Source organism: Charadrius vociferus, unplaced genomic scaffold (genome assembly GCF_000708025.1).
Source record: "Charadrius vociferus isolate BGI_N301 unplaced genomic scaffold, ASM70802v2 scaffold676, whole genome shotgun sequence".
Taxonomy (NCBI): Eukaryota; Metazoa; Chordata; class Aves; order Charadriiformes; family Charadriidae; genus Charadrius; species Charadrius vociferus.
The window spans coordinates 887,089-907,834 of record NW_009648661.1 but is presented as its reverse complement, the minus strand read 5'-3'; the positions used below and the strand labels follow the sequence as shown (position 1 = coordinate 907,834).

Here is a 20,746-nt window from a genome sequence, read left to right as displayed (position 1 = left end):
AAAAATGATCAATTGCTGTTTAAAAAAAAACAAAACAACCCAATAAAAAAAAACAATTTTATTTTTTATTTATTAAAAAGGCTCGATTTCTGAGAAAGCCCGGGCTGACCGGCACAGCAGCACGGCGGCTCTCAGCTGGGGCCACCCGGGAGCGCCGACGCGGCCAGCAAATCCCGAGGGATTCCCATCCAGCCTTCCGCCAAGCCCGGGCAGAAACCACCATCCTGTTCAACTCTCCATTGCAGTGGGGCTTTTTATTCGATTATTTTTTTTTTTCCTTTTTAATTTTGTTTTCTGGGTGTCTTTCCTCCTGCCCTCGGCGCCGCAACGGGCACCAGGCGGATTTGCCTCCTGAGCAGTTTTATCCCCAGCAGGTCTCTAACCCATCTCCAAAGATACGAAAGAAGCAGCCAAGTCCCTCTTTTGGGTTTTTTTTTTTTTGGTGGTTTGTTTTTTTTGTTTTGTTTTTTTAAAAAAAGACATCCTTGGTGCTCACACCAGCCCTTCCTGACCTTCTGTCCGCTCATCGCCCAAACCTCGGGGTGCCCGGCAAACCTCAGCCCACCTCGCAAACCCCGAGAAAGACCGTACCCGGAGACTAGAGCAGGTGCTGCGACAAAGATTGAAAAAAAACCAAACCCAAAATTCAACCAAATACTTAAAAGTATCAGTTTTATTTGCCTCTGAGAGCCAGGGGGCTGTTTGCTTGCCCAGCGACTCCTTTCTCCAGCCCTTTGGGCCAGCAGCATCCCTGCCGTCGTGGCCGACTACGCAAAAACCCAGCAAGCAAATAGCCTCATACCTCCTTGTAATTTTATTTTTCTTTCCTATTGCGTACAGTGCTTTCCTAAAAGAAGCAACAAGCATTTTTCTTTTGCTTTAACGCCCCAAAACCCCACAAAACCAGACTCAGCAATGGCTCCCCACCAACCGGTAGGAGCTAAAGAGCAATTTATGAGGGAGGAGAGCAGCTTGCAGGTGATGCTCATGCCCAGCTCGCAGCCAGGGCTCCCGTCAGCTGCAAGGAAGAAGTGATTTATTTCCCCAGGGGATGATCCCCACACCCTGGAGCAGAAACAGCAGCCCAAAACACAGCCGAGTCCCAAAACGCCACAAAACACTTTCCACGTTGACAAAACAGGAGAGGTGTTGGACAATACACGGCTTTTGGTCGCAGTTTAAGAGCGCAGCACTCAGTGTTGCCCCAACGCAGCCCACCAGGTTGGGTGCGGGAGGGGAGCAGCCAAGGGGAGAAGGTTTTGGGGACCTGCAGCTTGGTCCAGCACCGCCACCGCATCAGCGAGGCACGACCCACCTTCCTCACTAAAAAAATGAGCTCAAAATACCCGTCTAAGTGTTTTAACAACCCCATCTCCTCCCGTGGCAGGAAGGGACAGGTTTTCTAGAGGAGCTGATGCCCCATTACAATTCTCTGTCACTGTGGTGGCCGCTCGGAGTGCTGGCAGAGCCGGAGAAGTGTTGGTGGTTGCTGAACACCTACCCCACGTCCTCAGTGACGGTTACTCCCGGCCAAGAAAGAAGGAGTGCAAAAAAAGCAAAGTTTGGGCATGACAAGTCTCAGCCCGGAAACCAGAGGAGGAGCCCAGGCCATGCTGGGCTCACCCTTACCTGTCCACAGCTGGCAGAGGTGGGCACGGAGATGCTGTGTCGCTTCGGAACCTCTTGGCCACCCTCCAGGTCCGGCCCCACGGCTGCTCCCCCAGTCGAGGGGCATCACCCAAAGCCCAGGGTCCCGTTCCCCACCAAAGGATGGGGTGACACAGCACCACCATGCAGCGTTCCAAGCCAGGGGCTCGCACGGTTGAGGTTTCGCCAGACTGGTCCTGGGCAAACATCTCCTCTGGCTTGGTCTCACCCTGCCTAACTCAGAACGGCAAACTGCCCACCCCCAGGAGAGCTGGGAAGGGCAAATCAAGCCTCAAATGAGCCCAGCTGAGGAGGTAACCCGTGGTGTCCTCCGGCTGCCAACCCTCCACTGGTGCTCCCCAGGGGAGGGCAGGAGCAGGGATCCGCACCCAACCCCAGGGCTGGACTGCTGGGGCTCTCCGTGCCTGCTCTCCATCGTAGAATCATGGACTCATGAATTGTTTTGGTTGGAAGACACCTTTAAGATCAACAAGTCCAACCGTTAACCTAGTACTACCAAGTCCACCACTAAACCGTGTCCCTCAGCACCACGTCTACACGTCTTTTAAATACCTCCAGGGTTGGTGACTCCACTGCTTCCCTGGGCAGCCGGATCCACTGTTTGATAAAGTTGATGAATCCCACACCCAAGACATCTCCGTAACACGCCTCCTCTTGCCCTAGGGACCCTCATCCTGTGGGCGAGAGTTTTGCCGGAGCAACAAAGCAGCCTCAGGAGGAGGATGGTGCAGTACAGAACCCATCTCCCCAGGCCATCCATGGCGGTTGCACATCACCGTGACAACTCCAGCCACGTTGTGAGAGCACCAGGGGCCAGGGAAGTTTAGACTGGATATTAGGAAGAATTTCTTTACCGAGAGGGTCATCAGGCATTGGAACGCATTACCTGGGGCAGTGGTGGAGTCTCCATCCCTGGAGGTATTTAAGGGTGGTGTAGATATAGTGCTCAGGGACATGGTTTAGTGGTGGGTTGTCAGTGTGAGGTTCATGATTGGACTAGATGATCTTACAGGTCTTTTCCAATCTGGGAGATTCTGTGATTTTCTAAATGCTTCTGATGCAAAAACGCAGAGGCTGGTCCTTACTGAAGGGGGGGACCTGTGCGAGGTGCACCCCACCACCAGAGAGGTGCTGTAGGGCCAGGCAGGCGGTGGCTCACAAGCTTCAGCACCGCCGTGTCGCGCAGGGGAACTGCCCTCGGGACAACGAGAAAAAACCCGCCTGAAAGGATGAAGGGATTGAGACAGCATCCCCGGCAGACACAGCCCCACTCCTTGCACACCCACGCCTGCAATGGGGAAGGAGATCAATCCCACGGGCACGGGCAGACCCTGAAAGGCCGTGAGCACCACCCCTGCCCGCACAGGGAGGAGGGCAGCGTGTCCTCGCCTTGGGCCATCCCCGTGAGGCAACTTGACCTGTGCAGTGTGTTTTCTATAAAAGTCCCAAGTAACGCCTTATAGCTGGCTTGATGGGGTTATTTGATGGGAGCAAGAACAGGAGATGCCCCAGTCCCACCAGCCCCACCACTGCCCAGGACCTGCCACCACCACGGTCACCACCATCCCCGGATTTGGGGTGCGAGGGGGCACGTTGCCGTTACTGGCCCCGTTTTCCACAATCACGTCTAATCCTTGGTTCGAGTCAGGGTCCAACAGCGTCAAGCCCCTTGAGGGGCTTCTCTGCATCCCAAAATGATCTTCAGTGGGGCCGAGGAAGGTGCTGTGACCCCAACACCAGGGTCTCAGGGAGCCTCAACCTCCACCAGAACCGGATAATACTCTGCTTTCTTTGCAGCCTGCTGCCGGTGCGCGGCCCCACGAGGAATGGGCTGAAAAAGGACCTACCAAAAAAAAGCTGGTCCAGGGCTGGGATCCATACCCGGACAAACCGTACTTCACTCCTCAAAGACTATGATTATGCCAACAGTGATATGGGGATCTCGATTCAATCAAACGTGACTGACTATATAACGAGGAAAAGCAAACCCATGGGCTCTCCAATAAATGCATAAAGTTACTTTATTTTCAGTATACATTTAATTTTGAAAAATATAAATGCTAAAATATCTCATCATCTTCATCTTTTGATTCCATAAAAGTCACAATAGAAAGCTTCATAAAACTGTAAAATACTATAATGTTATAAGGAATTTCATGGTTTATATTACTGGAAAAAAAAAATCATTTTAATATATTGAAATGTTTTCTGCTTTTTTTTTTCCTTTTTGTTCCACCATCTTGATCCACTTCATTTTATCCTAAGTTTTTATTCTTTCCTCCAAAGCAAATACAGACTTACGAGAATTAAAAACAATAATAAAAGTATCTGAAAGTGCGTGTTGATTCAAAAAAATAAAATAAAATACAAAGATGTTATCGGCCACGATGACAAAGAAGCGTGGGCTACAGAGGCAGACGGCCACCACGTTCCCGGGGCTGGGACAAAGCTGGCTGCAGCTGGGTGCTTGTCACGGGGTCCCACCACGAGGTAGGACCTGGTATGGTTTTTGCTCTGGGCAGTGCGTTTCTTACGGCCGCCTCCCATTTCAGAGGGCTTTGGGTCAGCCTCCACTCTTACTCCCGGGATTTTCCCACAAAATTCCAAATTCTGATTAAAAAGTCTTCTTTTTAAAGGTCTACAAAGTGTGGTGACACTCACCTTGGGATGCCCGCAGGCTCGTTTCCCGGCCCGCTGGCTCCTGGTGCCAGCAGAGCTCTGGGTTGCTCTCTCTGCGTTGGGTTTCGTTTCGTTTTTTTACAGGAAAAACCAACAAAAGAGCCACAACCACCAACGAAGCGCTAGTGTCAGGCACCAAGAAAGGAAACGCTTCCAGCTCCCGTCACCAGAGCTGTGTGCTTTTCATGGAAAGCCACAGAAAAAACTTTGTCCCGTCCCTCCAGCAACGCTCCCCTCTGTACAACAGCTCCCTCGGATTAAAATTAAAAAAAAAAAAATTAAAAAAAAAAAAAAAGAGAAAGAGAGAAAGATCTAGATCAGCAGTCAATACATTTCAAGTACATTTAACACGGTTCGAAAGTGGAAGACCTCATTTTTGGGGAGACCCATCAGCAGATGCCAGCAGACGGGGGGTGTGTGGGTGCAGTGCTCTGCCCATGGAGCAGGAAAGCTGCTTCTCTCTAATTCATCGGGTTTGATCTTTCCTCCGTCATCTACTGGGATTCCTACAAACCAAAGGTCTGGGCAAAACACGACCAGCTCCCGCGTTCTCCGTAGGCGACGCTCGAGTCCATTTCCTCTTCGGGAACCAGGGACTTGTGTCCACCAAGGGATGGAACCCCTTGGTTGAAGCCGGCATTGCATGTCCCAGGTTACCTGTCCTCCAGCTCATGCGGCCACCACAGAGCTGCTCCTTTCCTGGCCATTTCCGACATCTCCCCAGCCCTTCCAAAGCAGGTCTGGGCTGGGTTCCCAGGATGCCCATCTCACGAGCCAACATGCATTTCACGGAAGCCGAACCCGAGAGTCCTGGAGAAGGAGCGGGGGAACGTACGGAGGTGTGTGCACGTGCGTGTGCTGCGTGGGCGCCTCTGCGGCTCCATTGTCTTTCTGCAGCAATGACCGCTTGCAGCAGGTCACGCTCAAACTACCACGGTCCCTATCAACTCATCCTTCAACCTTAGGGTTGACGGCCAGCTGCTTCTACAGCGCGGCTAGGAAAGGAAAGAATAGCCCTATTCTGTACCTTCCCTTGCCGATATGGCTACTATGAGCGAGCAGATGCTAAAATTTGGCATATAAGGTCTCAGCACCATCATGAAATTCTGCTTACTCAACCAACACGGACTTTGGTTTCGCAAGGACAAAAGCGGCAGCAACGTGCCTGTCCTCTGCAGTGGGATTTTTCTCCATTGGGGAATTGGCCCTTACAGCTGGGGCCAATTTTTAAATTTTTTTATTTTTTTATTTTTTTCCGTGAAGCTTTTAGTGTCCTACACGTAGCCGTCACGTTTCCTCAAAGAAAGGCCTTGGTGAAGCCCAGTTTCCCAAATGCACATGTCCATGCACACACAACTACGTACCCATATGTGCTACAGAGAGAAAATCATCTCTCCCAAGGTGGTACTTGCTCGCTTGGTTTAAAACCAAAAGCCTGGGTGTGTCCATGCCCAACCTGCTTGGGATTGACACATGGCCCTGGACGGACGGACACGTCTAGGACCGGGCAGTCAAGATTTAGGGTAAATTCTGTAGATGACGGTAAAGCGATGTGGGATGGTAGAGGATGCAGGTGTTGGTGAGCCTGGTGAATACGAACGTTGGGATGAGCATCCCAGTGGGCCGTCTTCAGCCGTCCTTCTCCTCTGTTGCATCATCACCGTGCCCGAAGCGCACCCGGGGTCTTCCCATGTGCACGCATCCACACACGTGCACACACCAGGGTTTCCAAAGGACATCATTGGAACAATAATACCGCGTCGGAAATCAACAACGTGAATACAATCAGCATCTGTCCACTGACGTCGGTGGCCGGTCAGTATTTCGCTTACCACCGTTACATTTAAGACTCTTCCTAAATTACAAGAGATTTAAGTTACATCCCCTCTCCTTCATAGTGAAGTTAGATTATTTATTTAAAAAAAAAAAAAAAGAAAAGAAAATAACCCTAAGTAAAACGGATGCTTCAGAGTAGAAGGTGTTAATCAAACTGATCCAGCCCTATGCCATGTCCTGGAGATTGTGGTGTGGTGTCGTGGTTTCATTTGTTGGTTTGTGGTGTTGTTTGTTGTTTTTTTTTTTTGTAAAAATCACATTATATATGGTACAATACATTTTTTACAGAAAGCCTGGCATCTAGAAATAAGAGGTAGAACTACTCATAACTATACGTTTCCTGCTGCAGGAAAAATTCATTTTTCTTTACAGTAATTAAAAAAAGGTTAAAAAAATTGACAAAAAAAAAAAAAAAAGAAAAAAGTCGTAGGTTAGGCCCCCATAATTTAAACAAAATAATCTAGGAAAATAACACTCTTGAATGTACCTGACGGATTAAGTCCATTAAAGTGTTTCTTTAAAAAAAATTGCATAGGAAAGGGACATTTCGGAACACGTGCTACAACGATGGCAATGGTTTGTCTGTGCTGGGAGTGAAGTACCTTTTCCTTTTCCTTCCCGCGTTAACTACGAGCGCAGGCTGTAAGAGCGAGTTAGTATTAGCAGCACTTTCCAGCATCTTCGAGCAGTGTAAGCGAGACATCGAGTCAGCCTGGAGGGCGGTTTTGTTCCGCCAGACGACAGACAGACAAGCGAAGGAACACCGATTCCCCACGAGAGTGCGCCAGTCCCCCGACATCTCCCACGGGGACACGACGTCCTTAACACTTCTGCCCTCTGCTTGCGAAGCAGCGAGGCGCGTGCATGTCGAAGCGACAGAGAAGGCAAACCGAGTCTTGGTCAGCGTGGGACAACGGGGGCGAGGAGGGAGGAGAGGAGATGTGCAGGGGCGAGGATGTCTCATTTACCTACGCGGGCGGGGAGCGGAGAGCATCGTAATATTTGGCTAGTGACAAAATAAATCCCGCGAAAGATTTAACGGACAGACAAATTACAAAGTAGTTTCTGTTCCCTTGCTCCTCCAGAAATACCCATTGTCTTCAGGCTCAAGTTCTATTCTAATTTGAGGCACAACTTTTACTGGAGTTCGTGGAGGGCTGCCAAGAAAGAGAAAGACGGGGTTAAGTGCAGGCGCTACCTCCGGGCGTCTCAGCCGCCCCCAACGCCGTCCGCCGTGCCCGGGGTTTCGGCCAGCGCGGCCTCCCACTGGCCAAATCCTGGGAAAAAAATAACGACCTACAACTCGCAAGAGAAAACCGTCACTTTCCAAACACAACAGAGGGGCAACCAGCGTAAAGCGGGAACGCCGCAGATCCCGCGACTCACTGGGACACCCAACAGACACCTCGAAATGGAACTAAATGCTCCAATCCCAGGTCCAGTTCTTGCATTAGCTCCCATGGATACCGAGTAAATAACCCCGATGGGCGGTGGCAACGCACAGCCGGGCTGAAAATAAGGCCCTGTGCATCACGTAAGGTAATTTTCATGAGTTGGTCAAAAGACGGCGCGTGTCAGGAGGTAAAACCACCGATTTCATTGACTGAGGAAGCTTCAAGCATCCAGCACTTGCGCTTCACACCAAGCTGCGGCAACACTCGTAAACGCCGTCAAAATAATCTGGTTATAGGCACTGAGATGAATTTCACAGCCTCTCTAACGCCTGGAAGCGTAGATACTCCTTAGACATGTCAGAGGACCGTTGCTGCCTTGGTCTAGATCCACCTCCTGGCGCTGGCCAGGTCCAAGGTGGCCCCAAGGGGCTGAGCCGTGGCCGAGCTCTGAGAAATTGTTATTTAATTCTTCCTTGCTGCACTTCCAGGTTATTATTTACTCTATTCTCCACCACAGACACGGGAAAATGGATTAATTCCTCTTCACAACATCCTCTTACATGATTGAAGGAAAGCGTAACAGCAATTCTGCCTCACTATCTCTTTTATTTATTTTTTTTTTAAGGCTAAACAGTCACAATTAATTTATTTTTTTCCCCTGTAGATGTATTTTCTAGACTCCTCCCCATTGTTCCACACCTTTCCTCTGGTTTAGACCCCAAAGCAGCCGTGGGTACCGCAGCTGAGGTCTAAGGAAGGCCGGTGGAGCCCGCAGGCTCTCCACTCCCCGTCCCAAGCCCTGTAGGGCCGTGTTGGCAATCAACTCGGGATGGATATTAGGAACAATTTCTTCACCTAAAGGGTTATCCAACATTGGAACAGGCTGCCCGGGGAAGCGGTGGAGTCACCATCCCTGGAGGTATTTAAAAGCCGGGCAGACGTGGTGCGGAGGGACGTGGTTTAGCGGTGGGTTTGGCAGTGTTGGCTTAACGGTTGGACTTGATGATCTTAAAGGTCCCTTCCAACCTAGATGATTCTACGCTGCAACCCTACGCAGGGAATTTTCTCAAAGTCCTTCTTAAGAGTTTCCTATTGGGGACACAACCTTTCCCTCGCTGACTGTCGGTATACCGAGGGGTAGCTGAGATGCTTTTGAGGAACCATTACAAAGTGGGTTTTTTGGGGGTTGCTTACCTTGGCATGGTGTGTGACCGAAGAAAAGGAATTGTATCAGCACGACGTATGGCGTTCAAGGAATGTTGGTAATTTTTCTCCTGTCGGGGAGAGGGAAGAAAGTCTCGTTTGTCACTGCTTGCAGCACCGATGGCTTCTCCAGCCCAACCTCAGTTTCTCCACTCCACCCTCACTGATTTGGCAATGCTTTTTTTTTCCTGCTGACCGCCTGCCAGATGAATTTCACAGCTTGAAAATAAAAATACTCCTTTTCTCTCTCTCTCTCCTCTGAGATAAAAACTCCTCGGACTGCCAACACGACCACAAGACTCATTTTCCAAGGCTTTCCCCACCTTCAGGTCTTGACACTTACCTTCCGTCTACACCTCTTTGGTTACCCTGTGCTCCTCACTGTCGCACCCAACCTCCTGGCGAGAAAAGAGGTGGCTTGCTGCCCGTAACGCCTTTCCTCTCCTGACCCAGCACGGGGAAGCGTGCTCTCTGCTAATAACAATCCTAGTCTTGCCATCGCTGAAGGAAAGCTAAAGTTAATAGCATTGTTAGTAATATACTTCGAATCGCAGAACACAGTTATATTCGAGGAGAATACCAGGGTGTTGCTGGATTCCAGGTACTTTTTCTAGTCCAAGAGCTTGATTGTTTTATTCTATTTTAATTTTTTGTGTTGTTTCTAATTAAAAAAAAAAACAAAACAAACCAAAACCAAACCAGCAAATCAATTACTGGATTATAAAAATGTACCAATACGCAAACCATCTACTGCTTGGATACGGGCGATTTACCCTGCGTTTTCACGAAGGGCATTCCAACAAAGAGGTTTGCGGTGGAATTAACTTTTCCTTAACTGTTTCGGCCTTAAAGATGTTGAAAATGGTGCTTCTGCTGATACAATCCTGTGTAACGGCATTTCGGAGGCAGTGTGCTTTTAGCAGGTCAGGGCAGTTTCAGAGGAAAATGAGGAGGATCTGTCTGTTTGTCCCAGGCTGACTTCGCTCCCTTATCCGCGAAACCCTGAAACTATATAAATAGTTTGGGAAATGTCTCTCTATCTTTGGCTTTCTTTTATAATGCCAACCTCGAAGTGCTCCTGTAGTCTACGGACCTAAATATCTGTGGGTTTAGGTCCCGCTCCTAGAAATCCCCAGCCTCTCAGCAGCACTGATTTATTATTATCGTTGGCGTTTCTCCCCTCCCGCCTCACGACAAAAGAGCCTATTTCTCTCCAGACGGCACCCATCGCTCCCAGTATTTAAAAATTCAGCGCAAAGGCAAAAAAACCCCTAAGGTCAGGCGTTATTCCCAATTCCTCACTTAAAAGACTGTAACACGGAAAGTGAAAATGACTGAAAATGAAGATCGTCATAATCAATTATGGATTATCAACGTAAGAAATCAAAAAGAAAGAGAACGGCACAAAAGCAAATCACCTAAGAAGGGAAATACGTTAATGGTCAACTGATCACTGCCTTGTCAGTTTAATGCGCAATGCGGATCAATGACGCGCTTAATTACGCTTTTAAGCGCTGATTTTTGCAACTGCTTGGCACCTAAGGAAACAAACAGTAACGGGACAGCGATGCGGTTTAGACATGCTGCAAATCCAGAACACCAGGCTCAGAGGGGAAAAAATAAAAAATAAAAAAAATAAATCAAACCATCAGCAGAGTTAACACAAACCGGGAAAAGTCAGGAAAGCGAGGAGGAGAGAATGAAGGGCCAAGAGATCTGTTAGTAGCTGGATAAAAGCGCTTAAGCTGGAGGCACCGGAAGGAACAACATCAATTTCGTAACAAGCAAAGGAAAAAAAAGCTCACAAAACCAAAATCGGTCATAAATCAGAAGCCTGGAAATTAAAAAAGAGGGAAAACACAAAAAAAAGAATAGGGCAAAGTACTTCTCAAGTAATAGGAAAGGTGGGGGTTTTCAATAAAAAAAATCAGTCTAAATATATATATATATATTTTTGTACTGCAAGTCAGAGTCAAGCAGACATGCAAGAGGTTAGTTCTACTCACTGTCGGCAGGTTTGCTATCACTTAGGAAAGGTTCCTGCTCCATGATGTCCATTGGTATTTTAATACTTGGGACTTTTTCTGAGTAGGGGCAGTCAGACTGTGAAAGAAACGTGTAAAAGATCTTAGAATATTTTCACTGCGCTCTTTCTTATCGTCTCCCGCAAATTAAAATTATCCTTCACATAGTTTCTGTAGGAACGAGGAAAAGAAAAGAAGAAAATAATAAAAGAGCGTGGTCCGGCTTAGTTGCCCGCTGCTTTCCACTGGTTCCCCACTGCATCCCCCCCCTTTCCCTCTTCCTTCACGCTCCGAAAATTAAAACAGATTGGAGAAATGACCTCGCGGAATTGTCGTCTTCCCCTTTCCCCACCTCACCAGCTCCTCTCCCCCTGGTTTATGAGACACCATCCAATTGGAGTCGGCTGCAGGTAACACAGATGGAAAACCCATCAGTAGGCAGAAACAGCAGCGCGCCGGCTTCCGTCAAACCTCACCCAGATGTTTTATCCTGCTGTGATTTCCATAAAACCCCTTTTTCCTTCCCAAGTGCTCTATGAGGATGAGGGCCAGACACGGTACGGCAGAGGTTCCTTACGCCGGGCTGTCTCAACTCCCCCGTTTATCGAAGTCGAGTCAAACCCAGTCTCAATTACCGTAAAATAGTTCCCCAAACCCAGGCCCCTTGTAGGAATTCAGCGCTCCCGGCCGGCCGGGAGAAACACCAAACCAGTCAAGAAGAGGCACAAGTGCAGAGCGAAGGCGCGCACGGAGTGCCCTGCCGTGATTTATACCCCCCCTGGCTTCAATAATCCCCCAGCTTATGCTCAGGAGAAGGTACTTGGAATTTTTTTCGCTTTTTTTTTTTTTTTTTTTAAATAAAAGTAACTTCTCGTAACCCAGAAAAGGCTGATATGGCATAACCTGGCAAAGGAATTGCGGTGATATTTGCCGGAAACGATAATACGTCTTTGTTGCTGGAGAGAATGAGACACAGCAGTGAGGATAACGCTGGGGCGGAGGGAGGGAGACCTTCACATCAGAGCGGGAAAACATGACAGAGGCCAGAGAATTGCTCTCCCTGGATTATTATTATTATTATTATTATTTACTTTTTAACATAACTGCCAACCAGCACGGTATTTCATACTCCGATAGCAAAACGTTTCCTCAGGAGTGCTTTTACGAGGCTGAGAGAGAAGCGCAGCCCAAATGAAGATGCTTCTGCAGAAGAGTGCTGAGGCAATAAAGCCATCCCCAAATCCCCCACGGCGTAAGCAGAGCCTGAGAGCTGGGGAACCCCCCCCAGCGCATCCCCGTTTCGGTGCTAGTAAAGAAACGTAAGGGGTCTGCGCAACGGCAACGCTGACGCTCAGAGTTTGCTTTCAACTTCACCGTCTAAAATGAACAGAGAGACAGAGGAAGTATCTGCGGTTGGCAAAAACGCCCCGAAGGGGAGAAGAGGCCATCACACACCACTTCCGACTCTGAAATTAAACATAGTACCCCAAGGTTATTATATTTTCTTTACAAAAATTGTCAGGCCTTTCTTGGGTCGTGCATTTTTGGACATAGAATCGGAGAGACAACCGAGGCGCTGGCGTGTTCCCGAGGCAAAGGCAGCAATTAGTTGCACTAATTCATACTTCGTAAAGAAACGCTGGAGGGCAAAGCGGTGAGATTACTGAAAATCTTGCTTTGCGGCTCCTTTTTCGCTGCCCCTGATCGCTAGCAAAGCCCCAGGGAGAACTTCAGGTGGGTCCTAACCAGCGCCGAGAGCGGTCTCCGCGGCCGCCAGGTTGTGCCGTACCCGGTCCTCTCCCACCTCTTGCCTTAGCAATTCCCTTTGCTCAGCCCTGGTGGGTGTACTGCCCACCGAATCCCACCGGACTAACTCGGTGGGGCGCACGTTTCTGGAAGGGAAAAGGTGAAAATAATCAAAGCAGTAATGCCGAGCGCTTTACATTCAGGAAGCTGGTAAAGTAAGTGCTGGAAAAAAAAACAACAAACACAAAATAAACCAAGAAGAGTTAAGAACCGACATTTTGCATAAATTCTCTTACCCGTTAGATCAATTACTGTACCTGAAATTTAATGAAAAGCCTGAGAAGAGAGGTGATAGCTTAAAACATACCGGAGATATGGCAGCCACGGCTCAGGACACGACTTTTTTTCAGAGAAGAGGAGGGGATGTGTCAAACCTCTCCTGACTATTCACTACATACCGACATTTTCTCTCGTTTCGGGAGAGGGGTGCTTGCTGTCTCAATTAAGAGCCCACCTTCCCAGCTGGGAACCAGCTTGGTTTACCAAGGCGTGGATCCAGTCTACCTCCTGCATCGCTGCACCCTCACCCAAGAAACACCTGGTTTTGTCTCTTGCAGTGCGTCCTGGTTTGAGGACACGTACATGCTCTGCTTTAGATAACACATGTTCTTTAAAGAAACACCTTTGCGTATTTTTTCAATGGAAAAACTCGACTTCGTTGCCTCTAGCACAGACCCGCAGAAGTCCTCACGTAAAGGACTTGCGTTCTAACTTGTCCTCCACCAGGACCGAGGTGGCCTCTTCTGTCCTCCCGACCTTGAGCAACATCAGCCATCGGGGTGGTGTGGGGCAACTCCTGGAGCTGCCACCTTCCTCTTGAAGACACCAGATGTAGTATCTAACCCACAAGGAGGGCCGATTCGGCAGATGCGCTCAGCGCAGAAAGGATGCAGACGATAGCCAGCAGGCACCCTCCAAACACAGAGCGAGGCACCACCACCCCACCGTGACCTCTGCCTACACCAGAGGAGAAGCCCTTCTTCATGAACCCCGGATGGCTACGGGAGCAGAACAAGTGACACTGTGCTTACTACCCTCCACGTAGCCCGAAATTATCAAAGCCTGGCTCCCTTTTCACCTTGCAAAAGGTAACACCGAGGCTGGCAGCCGGCTCTCCGACGGCAGTTCACACTTGCTATACAAAGTGCTCCATAATCGGGGTGTTTCGCACTTCCGTATCAATTTATAGGATTCAAGTTCACACTAGTCCTGGGTAGGAGAACATTTAAAGGCGTGAGGACTGCTTGTCTCCTTATTATACATACAGTAAAAAATAGAACAGTCTAAGGCACGTGGATCTGGTCTAGTCAGGTCACCGCGCTTAGTAATGAGGCAAGCGGCTTTGTTTCACTATTTTAGGGCACGCCGCAAGCTGAGGTAGGACCGGAGAGGGTACTGCAGAAGGGCATGTATGCGTTGGAGGTCATGAGTATCATCAACAGAAAGCAGACTTCCCTGCAATACGACAAGTCACATCTTTTTGTGCTTTTAAAAAAAAAGTAATTAAAAAAAATACCCCAAAAGAAAACCAGAATATATTCAGACGTAACAGAGCCGCTGGCGAAAGCCATCCTCCTCCTAAAATGTAAAAGACAATGACGGGGAGAAAGGCGGAGGAGGGAAAGATAAACAAGGCAGGGTGATGAAAGGCGTTCTAGTAAAGGGCATGACATCTCAGCAGGTATCTAGTGCTCTTGTGGGAAGTGTGATTTCATTCTTGGCAATGCAAGTACCACCTACCACAGCCTGGAGACGTCTGGAAAAGGGAAGGCAATGCAGAAAAGAAGTTTTTTTGGGGGCCGATTTGCTGCAGCAGCAAAAGACCGAGCCGGAGGGCTTCAACAGAGGTTGGGAACTCCCCCGAGCTGGGGAGGAGCATGGACCATCCCCCCGGATTAGCTAGAAATGAGTAACTTGACAAGAGCAGAAAGCTCCTTACATCATCATTGTCACTGTCCATACTGCCCTTCTTCTTTTTCTTCTTCTTCTCGTCCTCTTTCTTTTTCTTGTCCTTTTCTGGAATGACGTCGTCGAGAAAGCTTAAGTCATGCTGGGAGAAGAGGTAGTCCATGGCTTTTCTGACCGCTACGAGTGCCAGGATCTGAAAAGACAGACAGGGACTTCTCAGTCACGTTCTACCTTTATTTGCTGTGGATTCCACACTCTGTGGATTCCTCTTGATGCCGCTTCTTGATGCCACACACTTTAATTCTGGTTGTAGACAAACACACAGAGAACAAGGTGAACACCTGGGATATCTCTATCAACTTGAAAGTCTGAACTGTGACTAGTGCACATCAGAATAAAGAGGAGGGATGTACAGAAAAAGAGTATGTAATCACTTAAAGCTCCTGTAGAGACAAAGGTCATCTTTAACATCCAACTGACAGGCATCAGGCAAAATAATAAAGAGACAAAAAATGAGTATTTTCATTTATTTTTGGATTCAGCCTACACGTGCAGGTTCACAGAGGCAGCCTGAGCAACTGTCTTTACTTTTTTCTCACCCCTCTGCCAGAGCTAAGAACTCTTTAGAAATTAAACGAGGGCTGAACTGCGCCCTTGACGCTTGTAGAAGAAAGTTTACCAGGATTGTGGCTGCACGAAACTGGAGGAAAAGCTTTTTCTCTGCAAGACTGCACTCCAAGGCACTGGGAAAAAAAGAAGGGACGTGTCTGAAATAGGTGTTTACATCGAGGTGGGGTTTAATGCCACCACCAGACACCCACCAAGATCCCACGTACGCTATATCAAAGGGTACACCAACAGACTGAAAGCTGGACTTGGCTACTTAAAAAACCGACCCGTTCCCGAGAACTGAAGGCTGCCTTTAAGATGAAGAGCTTGTTCCAAGCAATGATGATCAACGGCACAAACAACTCCTAGGAAAGGACCTCAAGCTTTGACTCGTGTAACTTAAGATGCGATTACAGAAGCGTGAAATTACTCAGGGGGTGGAAAGATGCCACGTAGACACCCACGATTATCCCATTATGAATTACTTCTGTATTAAAAGTGCTTTTTCTTCATATAAAGAGGCTTGGATCAATTGGCTGGATCTTCACAAACTGGCAGTTTATGGTCTTTTTGTTCATGAGTGCAAATAACTGAGGTTTTGTCATCAGATCCAGCTCCGTCTAAGATGTGACAGTACCGTCACTGAGTTTGCACCGTTATAACAAACTCAGGGTTCGGTCGGATTCTCTCTATTATGGCCAAAGAGCAAGAGTGTCTGTCCACACCTCACATTCAGCTTTCAACAGCAGTACCACACAGCCACGAAAAGGCAATGGAACGGCGCGTCAGTGGGAACTGCTGATTTTTAACGCCTTTACATATGAGCATGTGTCCCAGCAAGAACGTCTGGAGGATTTTTTTTTACTTGCCTCATCTTTGCTGATTTCACCAGCATCAGAGAACAAACGCTTGTCCCCATTCTGTTTTCTGCTTTCCCTCCTTCTCTCCCTTAAATAGGCACTGCAGTTCGTAACTGCACCCACAACTGAAATTGTACTTGTCCGTAAACCTGAAACTAGGTGACTTTGGGCCCAAATTTCTTCAGGGAGTTTCATAAAGCTTTGACTTGGCAGCAGTCTGAGCCATCTCCAAGCCAGAGACGAGACCCCGCAGAATCTCTGTGCGTGCAGCTATGGTCCCCTTGGATCCACACGCGATCCGTTTGGCCCCATATATACATCTTAACTTCCCTTAACACCTCTTTGGGTTTTATTTGGTATTAGTGCCCAGTTGTAGCTATAGTTCTAGTCATAATTTAAATGCAGAGAAAGCTGTTTCACTATTCCCCTTCCTTGATGTAGAAATACGGTATCGGACTGACTGCACAGTCTATATTTAAGAAACAGTTTTTCTGTGTGATGAACGTTTGATCTCTCAACATCCCCAATAAGTTTTAGCATCACTCTGACATGCATTATTAGAAAGAGAACTGTAACCTTACATATCATCCTCCGATGTGAAACACATCCATCAACATTATTGTGTTCTTACTCAAGTTCAAGGAAAAAGAGGAAAAAGATACTCTTTTTCTTTGCTCTTGATTTAGCCAATCTTCTCCCTCCTTTTGGTACACCTCTTAGCAGTGACCCTCATTCTTGGTTATGTCAATTAACGCTATTTAAAAGCAAGGGAGACGTTTTCTGTACGGTAATTAGCGTGGACTAAAAAAGGAAAACTACGCACCTCTCATTCGTTCCTGCAGCTCACGGAGAAAACACGACAAATCTAACCTCGGCAGCCAGGAACGGTCACAACTAACTACACCTTTCTGGAAAAAAATTAACTTTCCAGGCTCGTTTTCCTCCAGAGGATTTCTGTAAAGGCCACCGCGGCCACACTGACTCCCGTGTAGTCTTACACCAGTGCCAGGAAGGGAGGCAGAGCCCCGAGCTAGGGGTTTGAGAGGGAGAGGGTGGATTTGCCCGGTTTTGGGAGGGTACGGCCGTGGGGGGAAGGTGCAGGCTGCGGAAGGGAGGGACGGGAAGGAGAACGTCACCTACCATGACGGGGAATATGATAGCAGCCACGGTGGACTTGAGGATCCAGAGGAGGGCCAGGCACACCACCTGCAGGAAGGTGAAGAGATGGACCCTGCGCAGCGGGACGTGGCGCAGGTAGATGAAGTCAGGCTGGTGTTTTAGAGGCATCAAGAGCAGCTTCAGACGATCCATGAACTGGAAAGAAAAAGAGAGAGATATTTAAACGAAACCCGGGAAACACACACCAAAAGAAAAGAGATACAAAAGCATTATTCCGTGATGAAGTGTGACCTTGAATCAACTTGCTTTCCATCCCTAAAAGGAACCCGGTAGAAAACCCAGCACTCCTCCTCTCTCCTGACTGACTTGTGCTTAACAGGGTGGGCCAAACATGCCAACTCGGTTGTCGCAAGTGAAGGTCCTGCGTCTACACTGTATTTGGCAACTGAACAGGGACACGGGAGCAAAACATCTCTCAAAGCAAGGCCCTGAGGTGCCTTCATCTTAAAGAGCAGGACTCCATCTGCTCTGGTGATAAGTATGGAAACCAAGGAACAAAGGTGTCAGTGGAAATTGCTCTTCTGGTTTGGAAACGTTGGGCCTGATCTGCTGCGGCTGTGGACACAGGGCATTTTCTCTTGAAGGGAGCACTTCATTACCCACAAACCAGAGAAAATAAGGTGAATGCCCAAATTATGGTCAGCACTGAACTCTGGGTCGCTTCTGCCACCCTCCCCTGCCCCGCTCCTGCCAAGGAAAGACATTCAGCATTTAAAAACACCTTTTTTTTTCTTTTTTTCCCCTAATTAAATTGGGAGCAGAGGTCAAGAGAGGTGAGGGCAGACATCACGTTACCAGAGAACAGAAAGGCAGCTAACCAAAGACTGAGGAAGACGGGCGGCTTTTCCAGCAGCGTCCCTTGCCCCGTGCTGGACTTGGAGTTAAACCAAAATCGGGCTTTCTCATCGAGTGAAAAACATCCTTGCTCAGGGGAAAACAAGCTGCCCGGTCCCCTGACCACCTGGGGCGGGAAGCCGGAGAAATCCCTTCCAGGAGAAGCGACCCCAGGGTGAACATTACAATCCCCTCGTTGTCCCCTGCCCGAACGCGGGCTCGCTGCCCGTTGCTGAGACCAGATGGATGTCCCACTGGGGAATGAAAGCCGGGGCAGTTCTAAAGAACACCCAAGGAAGTTCTCATGGTGCTCACAGAACGGGCAGTCTTTTCCCCTCAGAGCACAACCAAGCGCTAAAAAGAAAGGCCACAATTAACAGGGTGCCAGAAAGCAACAAAACCACTTCCAGCCTCCTAGGGCCAGCGACAGACGCCGCGCTGTGGGAAAGGCTCTTGACAGAATATTTCCTCAACGACAAAGAAAGGGGCTTGGCTTCCCCTCCCCAGCAAAACAGCAATGTTCCCGCTCGTTAACACTGCAGAACAACCCCGTCCCCATCAATCAACCGCCCTTGTTTTCCTCAAGTCTGTGACAGACGCCCCGAACCACCCCGGGAGAGAGCCTGGGGCCTTTGCAGGCGGACGTTGCCCTCGGAATCGTTGAGTTGTGGGGGGGAAGATGGAGCCCGGGTCTTCACAAAGCACCTCCCATCGCGTCCAGGGCCCAGGCTTGGCTGCTCTCCCGCTGAGCAGATCGCTCCCCTTTGGTCTGGATCTGCGGACAGCCAGCCCCTGGCAATGTTTGTAAACAGTTGCTACCCTCCCCGGGCTTCTTGGGAAGGAAAAGGAGGCGGTGAAGGAGAAGGGAAAGCGCGGAGGGTTGTGAAAGAAACCCTGCAATGGTCCACCTTCTGGAGAAGGCCCAGCCTTGGAGGGACTCATAGAACCATAGTTATTTGGAAGGGACCTTAAAGATCACCCTGTTCCACCCCCCCGCCCTGGGCAGGGACACCTCCCACCAGCCCAGGTTGCTCCAAGCCCCGTCCAACCTGGCCTTGAACACCTCCAGGGATGGGGCAGCCACAGCTTCTCGGGGCAACCTGCCCCAGTGACTCACCTGCACGCCATTGAGGGAAGCAACACCCATGTAGAGGAAGACGCCGTAGAGCACAGGCATGGGAATGAACTGTGGGGGAAGAGCAGGAGAAACTGAGTGAACAACCTCCCCATACACAATGCACCCGTAACGCGTCGGGGGGATGCAACTCCTAGCCTGTGGTCAACTCGGAAAGCAATCCTTCTGCTGTGTTTTGCGAGCCGCTAGAACATATGTGCAATCACCGGAGGGCTGAGCAGCAGGCCAAGGGCCGGAGGAGCCCAGGGCTCTCCCACTTCGCTGGGACTTGGACGTCTCTCCAAGAACCAAAGGGAACGGAGCCAGCAAATTAAAGAGGCGCTGGGGTAAACATGTTCCAGTAAGCTTCAAACTGCCTTTCACCCTTCAGTTACTCGTGAGACGAGAAGCAGAAGGTAGAGAAGAAGAAAAGGCAGCACAATCCTGTGCTATGTCCAGCTCAGTAAGCCGTGGAAATCCACCCAGGAAGGCTCTTCTCTTGAGTCCCACCTCAGCGATGACAGTCCTGCCAACCAAATCTCTGCCCGCTCCATCTGTCACTTGCATTAATCCGTAACCATTCACGAACGCAGGACCGTGAGTTACTTTCTTCACTGTCAGGCTGTCCTTTCAAACACCAATTTCTGCTCCCTCCAGGGCTAGGCGCTGCCCATTCCTCCATCGCTGGTCCTGCTATGAGGGATATCTTCCTTTGGAAGCGAGGAAGGCGCAGGGCACCACCACACACGCTCCCCAGAGCGAGCGTCCCTCCGAGCTGAAGCACGAAGCTCTCCTCCACCACCAAAGCCACCGCACGGTGGCCGAGGGGGAACCGCTCCTCGGCCCCACCACACAACTGTGCCCAGCCAGCCTGGCGCGACCTCAACGGCAATACTTGGGCACAAACCCCAAGCGGAAGCTGAATAACAGCCTTTGTGTGCTTTCTTTCAACCCAAGAAGGTCGGGAAGAGCTCTGCCGCCGTCGCCGAAGGAAACTCTTCATGCAGTGACGGGCGGCTGCCACTGAACGGCAGCCACAGCACAGACAAGGTTCCCACAGAGGGACGTTTGCCTTCCAACCTGTGCACGGCACTCACTAAAGAGGCAAACTACACAGCAGTTACTCAGTGTTTTGTCGTATTCCCTACATTATTCATCATTTACTGGGTCAAAAACATAGCGCCACGCACATATCCCCGGGGGCCTTGATGCTGAACGCACGCATTTCACTTGTGGCACTGGAACACCAACGTCACCGGTCCGTGTGCCACCCAGGACCAAAGCTTCCCTCCGCCGAGTCTCATTCCCTACCACCTCCTCTGAGCTTCTTGGTTGCCAATCCATCCTTCTATTGGATTTATTTGCTTCCTTGAGTGAGCTGCGTTGATATCTCCCATTAAAAGCCACGTGGGGTTTTTTTTCCCAGCCGGGCTTGGACGGTCTGCCATCACCGTGCGTCGCGGCGGGGAGGGACGGGGAGCCAGCGCGGGGTTCGCGTAGCTGGGGGTGTCCAAGGGATTCAAAGCCCTCAGTGGATCTGAAGGCTAAGACGAGGCATGATAATATCTCCGCTGGCAAGTTGGGTAGGAGACTTTCAGAGTTTAGCTTTCTAGTTCATTTACGTTGCTCTCT

The 20,746-nt window shown here is 49.4% G+C and overlaps 2 protein-coding genes across 2 annotated transcripts in view; one reads left to right on the top strand and one right to left on the bottom strand.

The window, feature by feature from the left end:
* GC (group-specific component (vitamin D binding protein)) overlaps positions 1 to 4,473 on the top strand; it is a 12,655-nt gene extending 8,182 nt beyond the window's left edge. The window contains exon 10 of the mRNA XM_009886499.1: positions 4,432 to 4,473. Coding sequence (XP_009884801.1) covers positions 4,432 to 4,473 — 42 coding nt within the window. The remainder of the gene's footprint in view (positions 1 to 4,431) is intronic.
* A 2,629-nt stretch (positions 4,474 to 7,102) lies between these two features.
* Positions 7,103 to 20,746, bottom strand: part of SLC4A4 (solute carrier family 4 (sodium bicarbonate cotransporter), member 4) — a 158,997-nt gene continuing 145,353 nt past the window's right edge. Inside the window, exons 21-26 of the mRNA XM_009886487.1 lie at positions 19,118 to 19,186; positions 17,128 to 17,301; positions 14,550 to 14,711; positions 10,787 to 10,883; positions 8,772 to 8,851; positions 7,103 to 7,340 (exon numbers count right to left, since the gene is read on the bottom strand). Of these exons, the coding sequence (XP_009884789.1) occupies positions 8,808 to 8,851; positions 10,787 to 10,883; positions 14,550 to 14,711; positions 17,128 to 17,301; positions 19,118 to 19,186 (546 nt within the window). The 3' untranslated portion in view covers positions 7,103 to 7,340; positions 8,772 to 8,807. The remainder of the gene's footprint in view (positions 7,341 to 8,771; positions 8,852 to 10,786; positions 10,884 to 14,549; positions 14,712 to 17,127; positions 17,302 to 19,117; positions 19,187 to 20,746) is intronic.